Source organism: Stegastes partitus, unplaced genomic scaffold (assembly GCF_000690725.1).
Source record: "Stegastes partitus isolate 25-593 unplaced genomic scaffold, Stegastes_partitus-1.0.2 Scaffold425, whole genome shotgun sequence".
In the NCBI taxonomy this organism is placed as follows: Eukaryota; Metazoa; Chordata; class Actinopteri; family Pomacentridae; genus Stegastes; species Stegastes partitus.
In genome coordinates this window covers 371366-379477 of record NW_007578156.1, presented here as the reverse complement: position 1 = coordinate 379477, position 8112 = coordinate 371366, and the positions used below count along the sequence as shown (strand labels likewise).

The 8112-nt window shown below is 42.3% G+C and overlaps 3 protein-coding genes across 5 annotated transcripts in view; 2 read left to right on the top strand and 1 right to left on the bottom strand.

Moving 5' to 3' along the window:
• Positions 1–5049, top strand: part of LOC103360307 (myosin heavy chain, fast skeletal muscle) — a 16773-nt gene extending 11724 nt beyond the window's left edge. The window contains exons 30-42 of the mRNA XM_008286010.1: positions 92–160; positions 241–330; positions 431–520; positions 617–706; positions 807–896; positions 989–1069; positions 1176–1238; positions 2284–2346; positions 2464–2610; positions 2716–2862; positions 2959–3000; positions 3088–3135; positions 4340–5049. Coding sequence (XP_008284232.1) covers positions 92–160; positions 241–330; positions 431–520; positions 617–706; positions 807–896; positions 989–1069; positions 1176–1238; positions 2284–2346; positions 2464–2610; positions 2716–2862; positions 2959–3000; positions 3088–3135; positions 4340–4893 — 1574 coding nt within the window. The 3' untranslated portion in view covers positions 4894–5049. The remainder of the gene's footprint in view (positions 1–91; positions 161–240; positions 331–430; positions 521–616; positions 707–806; positions 897–988; positions 1070–1175; positions 1239–2283; positions 2347–2463; positions 2611–2715; positions 2863–2958; positions 3001–3087; positions 3136–4339) is intronic.
• cunh14orf119 (chromosome unknown C14orf119 homolog) lies at positions 5018–6358 on the bottom strand. The gene is made up of 2 exons (XM_008286011.1): positions 5693–6358; positions 5018–5600 (listed from the first exon to the last, which is right to left on the bottom strand). The coding sequence occupies exons 1-2, from the start codon at positions 6089–6091 to the stop codon at positions 5427–5429; spliced, it is 573 nt and encodes a 190-aa protein (XP_008284233.1). The 5' UTR covers positions 6092–6358; the 3' UTR covers positions 5018–5426.
• A 268-nt stretch (positions 6359–6626) lies between these two features.
• acin1a (apoptotic chromatin condensation inducer 1a) overlaps positions 6627–8112 on the top strand; it is a 30856-nt gene continuing 29370 nt past the window's right edge. For all 3 annotated transcript variants that reach the window (XM_008286007.1, XM_008286006.1, XM_008286005.1), the window contains exon 1: positions 6627–6799. In XM_008286007.1, coding sequence (XP_008284229.1) covers positions 6662–6799 — 138 coding nt within the window. In that variant the 5' untranslated portion in view covers positions 6627–6661. The remainder of the gene's footprint in view (positions 6800–8112) is intronic.

Here is an 8112-nt window from a genome sequence, read left to right as displayed (position 1 = left end):
GGATAACCCCCTTTTTTTCCCCAATAAACAGTAAAAACTACATGCACTCTTATGAAATACAGTAATAGCTTTCCCTTTCTCTTGTCTACAGCATACCAAGACCATCTCAATTATTTGATTAACGAAATTCAAGATGAAAACAGTGAAAATACTAAACTGAGTGAGTCATCATGTCATCGGAAATGTCTGCTGTGGTCTTGAATCCAGTCAGTTTGTCTAATTCAGAAATTCTTTTGTTAGTGTTTCAATTCATGGCGCAACGAGACGAAATAGCCAGACTCAAGAAGCAAGAAGAGAGTCAGCTACAGGCACAAGTAGAAAAGATTAAAGGTGAGATTCTGTAGGCAATAGCCAAATGTATTAATTATATATTTACATATATTTTAGGGACGTGAAATATTCTTTTTCTGTCTTTTTTTTTTTTTGGAAGATCTGGAAGATAAGTTGGAGGACATCAGAAATCAGATAAAAGAAAAGACGCACATGTTGGATTCAAGTGATATGAGGATTTCTAATCAGTGTAAGTATTTTCGCTCCACTTTGGTCACAGAAAAAATAACTAAACTATCAAATGGAATCAGATTACTAAAAGCAGCTGGCTTTGTCTGTCTTTTAGCGGCTCAGATTATGGAGCTTCACGGGAAAATCGAACCACTGGAGGATAAAATATCAAGCCTCAAAAAGAACCACGCTGAAGACCTTGCTGGTACAGAATAACACATAAAAGTTCAGCTGAATGAAGTAATGCAAATACCGGATTTAGATTCAATGGTTATGAACTTCATTGATCTGTAAATCATTTTCAGAGCTTCAAGAGAGACTGAATTTTACAAGCAGGCAACTGCAAGTCAGTGAAGTTCAACTCCAGCAGGCAGACACAAAGAATTTTAACTTAAGTATGACCACATTTTGTCTGCGAACATTTCGAGTTATGCTTTTTATTTTTAGAGGAACAAAATAACACTCCAGCTTTGTGTGTGTCTGCTAGTAACGGAGATCGCTGATCTGAGGGGACAGCTGAAGAAGGCCAAGAAAAAGGCATCTGAAGTCTCTGGGAAAAACATTAACGGTTTGTCAATCTGTTGCTTCGCTTCATCCAACAACTCTTCATCATATGTGCTAAAGGTTTTACGAAATTGGTTGGGTTTTTTTTGTTTGTTTGTTTTCTGTCTCAGACCTGGAACAACAACTAAGAACACAACAAAGAGAGAATACAAAGCTTGAACGCGCAAATAAAGGTGTGTATTGTACATTGCAATGTCTTAAAGGCGTAGTTTGACAGCTAGACACTAGGGCTGGTCCGAATAGAAATTTCTGGTCTCTGGATATTCGGCCCAATTACTCCCCAAGATTTGGGTTGGGGGTTGGGGTTGGTGGGTGTGCATACGCTCCGACGGGCTGGAAGTGGGCGGGATGCACAGGCAGCATTTGGCTACTAAGACTAGTTTGGGGGGTTTGGGGGGCAATCAAAATTGCCATCCCAATACCAGCACAGCAACCGAATATTCGGCTATTCGGGTCCAGCCCTACTAGACACACACATTTCTTTGTGTTCTGCAAAGAGTTGGATGCAAAGACCAATACAGCTATCATATCTATTCGATTTAAGGTTACACAAAACTGAAGATAAGGGGAAAACAGCTAGCCTGGCTCTGTTCAAAGATAGCAAAATCTGTAGTGTTTTTTTTGGCTGTTTGATTTTGAGCAGAAATATTCCAGCACATAAGTCCCAGTAACGTGTTAATAATAATAATAATAATATAGTTTTCATTATAAAAACAATCTATTTGACATTTTTCTTCATATGACAAAGTGCTTCATGTAAATAAAAATAGGCAAATAAACGAAAAGGCTGAGAAACATACACACAGAGGAAGTTCAATGAATAGATATAAAGTGTAAGCATAAATAAAAACATTTATTTAAAAAAAAAAAAAAAAAAAAAAAAGGTTTTAAGGAGAGATTTAGAAGAAGCTAGAGACTTAGGGGGAGTTCAGCAGGCTCCGGTCCTCCACCAGGTCGGTGAATCAGAGATGAATTAAAGAGTAATTTGTGTAAATAAGATATAACGTGTTCGTTTATAAGCTTTAGAGGCACTGGGAGGTAGATGTTGTTACCTTCAGACAGAGCCAGGTCAGCTGTTTCTGTATACGAAGCTGAACAGAAATGAGAATGATTGCCATCTTTGCATCAGATGTTTAACAGGAAATCACTAAATATCACAGCTATTCTTTAAATGCTCACAGCTACTGTTTTAATGTTTTGACTGTCTTCCTCTGTCAGACTTAACACAAGACATCCAACAGCTGAGAAAGTGCTGCAGTGATGTCAAGCCCCTGTGTGACGGTGAGATCCTCAACATCTCTGATTATCATTTTAAACAAATACCTGTCCTTAAGTTCCACCGGGTCATTTGATTTCGTTTTTTTTTTTTTTTTTTAAACGAAATATTTGATTAAACAGACTTAGAAAGACAACTGCAGCAGAGCCAGGAGGATGCAGATCGCCTGCAGAAGCAGCTGCACGACAAAGACGCCACGCTCAAACAACTGGACCAGGAGTTACAAGAACGGACGAAGGAGAATAATCAGCTGCAGCACGAAAAAAGCAGTAGGTTTAACAACTGCTCGTACACAATAATGTACATTTTGTCCTTTGAGATCCAGTGTGGCATTTGATGTGGGGTTTTTTTTAACTGTAAATTTAATCTGACAGATCTGATGTTACAACTGCAACAGAGAGAGGACGACGCTCAGCACCAACAGCAGCAGCTGCATGAGAGCGACGCCAGGCTCAGACAGCTGGAGCATAACTTAGATGAACAGACCAATGAGAATAAAAAACTGCTGGAAGACTACAACAGTACGTTCATCTCCCTGATAGATGTATTCAGTGTGAGAGAAGACATGATTCTTGATGAAACATAAATCGTACTTTTTTTTTTTGTCTCAATGTTAGACCTGCAAAACGAGAAGAACAAACTTGAGAACGATTTAGAAGGTAGTTATTACTGTAGTTCAGCAACATACAGACTTTGATGTTACCAAAGCTCCCCTCAAACATGTGCTGTTCTTACTTTTTCCTCAGAACTTCAAAAGCAACAGGAAGATGTGGAAGATCAAACGATCTATGCCAGTAAGTCTCACACAAGAGTTTATTTAATTTCTTGGATTTTTTTCAGTCTGTAGATTCCTTGATATTTTCATTTAAAACCTACACAGTCAGGCAGGCGCGCCGCTATAGGTTGAGCTGGCGTCCCATGTACAGGGCTACAGTCCTGATGTGGAGGTCATGAGTTCGACTCACGCTCATGGCCCTTTCCCACATGTCCTTTAAAAAAAAAACCTACACAGTCAGTTTTTTGAGTATTTGTTGTCATCATTATTGTCATGAAAAGTAAACAAGCCCACACACTTTGATTGCAACAGGCTTCTTACTTGATGAAAAAGTATAGTTGACTTTAAAGGGATCATTATTATAATCATACACAGAGAGGTTTGTTTAGTCATCACAGTTAGTTGTCCTGCTCAGCCTGTGAAAAAACTTGTTCTGTGTTTTTGTCCATCCATCCATCCATCCATCCATCATCCTTAAGCCTCACTAGGGTCATGGGGGGCTGGAGTCTATCCCAGCTGACTTAGGGTGAAGGCAGGGGACACCCTGGACAGGTCACCAGTCTATCACAGGGCTACACTTAGAGACAGACAACCAAGCACACTCACATTCACACCTACGGACAATTTAGAATCACCAATTAACCTCAACATGATTTTGGACCTTGTGGGAGGAAGCCGGAGAACCCGGAGAGAACCCACGCTGCACGAAGAGAACATGCAAATTCCACACAGAAAGATCCTGGGTGTCCTCACCGGGACACGAACTGGCGACCTTCTAGCTGTGAGGCGACGGAGCTAACCACCGAGCCACCTTGCAGCCTTGTTTTTGTCCAAACCTGGAAAAACTGGGCCTGCTGTCAGCAGAGTTGTCTCATTTTTTAAAAGACTTTATAAACTAAACAGGGACAGTCTCCTTAGGGGCATTGTGATATTTATTCATTTATTTTCCTGTAGATCTTTACTGTGAAATATTTAGACCACTGTAATCATGTAGGGACAATCTGATAATGTGACAGGCCAGTTGCATTATGGGAAATGCAGAATCCAGAGTTTTGGAGATGGACTCATGCTAGTGACTCAAAGTCAGGCCTCAACTGTTCCGTTTCATGTCTATAACTTTCACTTGTGATTCATCCATTTTCACATCAGTAACATGCTTTTAACTTTGTCATTTTCATTTCAGGAATATGACGTAATCAGAATTTCCATTTCTTTGTTCACAGCAAAGACGACCTTTGATCCAGACACAGCGAACTCAAGAGTAGTACTGTCTGCAGACAACACCGAGATGTCCACCACTGATTCCACACAAAATGTCCCCGACCATCTGGGCCGTTTTGACGTGATTCTTGCTGCCCTGGGTGCGACTGGTTACTCGAGTGGCCGACATTACTGGGAGGTGTCTGTAGCTGGGAAGAGTTGTTTCCACATTGGGATGGCCAGCGAATCTGCTCCAAGAAGGGGATCGTTTACATTCAATCCGACAAGGGGTTTTTGGACTATAGTCCTGAACAAACAGGGTCAGTACAGAGCTTTAGATAGGAGGTCTGTTCCTATTGTTTGTCCAACACAACCTCTTACACTGGGCGTCCTGCTGGACTACAAAAAGGGACAGATCTCTTTCTACGACGCTGGTGCCAGATCTCATTTGTACTCTTTTGTAGGTCAAACATTTACAGACAAAATCTATCCATTTGTCAATTTTTGTGTTGAGAATACTGCAAATCCGAATCCAATAGTTTTACTTTCTCCTGGATCAGTTGACTGGATAAAATAAGAAACATCACAAGTTCTGTTTGGTCCTGTATGTCGAATTTATGCATCTCAGTTATGAACATCTGCAGAATAGCTCTCATTGATATTTCTGTAAATACTGCTGTTGAGTGTCTCAGACAATAAAATACAATAATACATTTTGTTTATTCTCCTTTTTAAAAAAAAAGAAGTCTTGTCTATGTCATCCAATGTGTGTTAACCAACAGTAAAAAAACAACAACAAAGGTTTCATTATTCCTAAATGTATTTCAAGTTCAGTGAATCGTGAAACGGCGGAGCTTCAGTCATGATGAACTTCATACAAAAGTAGTATACTGTGTGATGCAACCTTGGAGAATCTATAGAAAACTGCGTAAAAAAACGCTTATATGGAATGAACACTTAGGATCTTGAAATGTAATTAAGCTTCAGCAGCAAGTCTCATGACAGTTACACCAGCATTTCTCTCAAGATAGCTACCTCACAACAAATATGCCTTCTCAACCACGTCACCTCTATTTCTGCTGCTGTTCTCTGTGGAAACGCACACATCGCTCAGTCCCGTCCTGCTGTCCCGGCTACACTCCTGTAAAAGTGTGCAACAAACTCTGGGTCCTTCTCCTCCAGCATGTGCAGGAAGTGATTCCTCTCCTCTTCTCCCCAAGACTCAAACCACTGGGTCCACAGGCGCAGCTGGCATTCAAAGATGTTTGGTAGTCTGTCTTTAACCTGGTCAGGATGCAACAAGAGAAGTGATATAACTGAAATGATATAACTCTCTGGACAACACCCTTGCATGATGTGACAGTGCTAAAGAGTACCTGAAGAGTGCTGAGTGAATCCAGGAGGGTGCACACTTTCCCCGGCACAGCTTTCCCCAGCAGATCCTGCAGGAACCGCTCCCTCTGAGCGCCGGTCCAGCCCTGAAACCAGCTCAGGACGCACCGCTGCTCCTGGAAGGTGACATAGGAGATGGGCTCCGGCTCTCGAACTTGAACCGAAGCGCAGGAGAGGTTCTCGAGGCTGGGAGGGCTGGCTACACCCTGGGGGGCTGATGGGAAGTCATCCGAGCTGGGTGAGGAGAAACCGGTCCAGCCGTGCGTTGCCATGGTGGCTGATCCCTGCATGGGACTGAGGCTGGAGTTGTGAGAGCTGCACAGGATGTCTGTGGCTGGAAGTTGCTGATTTGAGCCTTGGTTGACATGACTGAACCACGACATCTTGTAAAACTTTGTTGCAGAGTGATTAAAGTTAGCTCCCCCCCTGCTCTAAGTTAATTAGCAATGCCAGCTGCCGAGGCAGACGTTTACATGTAGCTTAGATAGCAGCTTAGTTAGACTTTAAAGCCAGCATTACCTAAAAAAAATAACTGCTCCTAACATACATGGTTGTGAGTATCCATATTTGTAATGGCGTAAATCACCTTATTATTGTCATATTTGAAGCGCAGCGACGCCGAGCTGTAGTCTTGTTAATCTCCGGTTAACAAATATACACAGGAAGTGGACGCGGTTAATTAGCCGTGTTGTGTCGGAAGTCACGCTTGCGCAGATTTTGCGCAAGTTTTGTCGCTGAAAAAATAAAATATCAGAAAAGCAGTTTGTACTCTATATATCTACCAACTGTATTTAGCGGGACTTACATTTAATTTTGTGGATTGTGGACTTCAAATGTGGGGGAACATTTTATTTATTTGATACTTGACTAGGGGGGAAGTCGTCGTCGGTGACGCTTGGTGGAGGAAGGCGTTGCTCGTCGCTCTCGCTGGGAACTGACTAGAGGAACGGAAAATGGCGGACCTCGAAGACGTTACGCTGGACGGGAGACCGCTCCAGTCCCTTCGAGTAGCGGACTTAAAAGCCGCTCTGGAGGAGAGGGGACTGTCGAAAAGCGGACAGAAGAATACTCTCATTAAAAGGCTCAAGGGGGTAAGCGCTAACGTGAAACGCGGGACCACAGTAGCCCGCGAGCTAACGTTAACGATGAGACGGGCTGATGCTCTCTCGAGGGCCGACAACTGAGTATCGTTACTGCCGAGCGTAGTAGAGTTGTCGAGGTTAACGTCAAGCCATCACCCGAAAAATGCGCCCATTTCCTCTGTGCTGTGTTTAAGCGCAGTTTGGACTGCACAGAAATGTTCCAGCCGCAGTAAGAGCAGGAGTTCAGTCAACTTGGTGGCTAATCTCAAAGTGTATGTTGGGTTGATGTTGTCCTGTTAGCTCGCTAGCTTCCCGGGCTAACGCAGTGAGTTGAGCAGTGGCCTTAGCGGCTGGCTGTGTATGTTGTCCTTAATTATGTGTACACTGTCGGAGTGCATGAGTTTAGCCGGGAGATGAACACTGTTACCGTTAGCATTACTAACTAGCTCGATAAGTTCAAGTAGCCAGCTCCTGATGCTAATTTGACGTTAATGCGTTTCATTTGAATAGACAGGTTTCGCCAAATTTAGGGACAGTTTACCTCCAAAAACGTACCTCGGGCCCGGGAGCTGCCATCGGTCTTACATTAGCCAGTTTGTTTACATTGCGATAGCTATTCAAACTGACCTACTGGGTCAGAAAAGGCATTCTTTGCTTTATTTAACTGGGTAGTCTGGTTATCGTTTGTCCGCCGAATTGCACCATGAAAGCTGCAACTGGTGTTTACCTTCTCTTTTCCATATAAGCGTTCATTATGCCACTTTAGCTTCATGCCGCGCTTTTCTGACGTGTTAATTCTGAACTTTATGTCACATTGCATACTTACTTTAAGACCCGTAGCAGTATGTGTTGCTATATTAGTTAGTACCAGCGAAGGTGTTCGTAGATACCCTCTTAAATGTGGATGCTTTGATTTGTGCGCAACTTTGGCCTCATAGCATAGACATTATAACAGACACCATATTCTTATTGAACGTTATACTTGAGTGTTTTTTGTTTAAATGCTTGTGTACCCACGCAAGTTGAAGGGGCATAAGCCGTAGAGTTGGAGCAATGCTGCATGAGTGACATTGAGTGTCAAGGCTTTGACTGATGGAAATGTTAAAAAAAAAAAAAGCATTTTACTGGTAATGTTTGAGATTGAACGGAATTAGCTCCAGTAGCTGTTGTTTGTAAACCTGCTCACATTATTCCCAGTCTAGTTTGCTGTCACCACAACTTGTGATACCATGCTGATTGGGATTTGATTGTATATTGTGACTATTATCCATCTTACTTATTTGCTTCTGACCAGGGAACTGTGTTGCATGTCATCCTCTCTT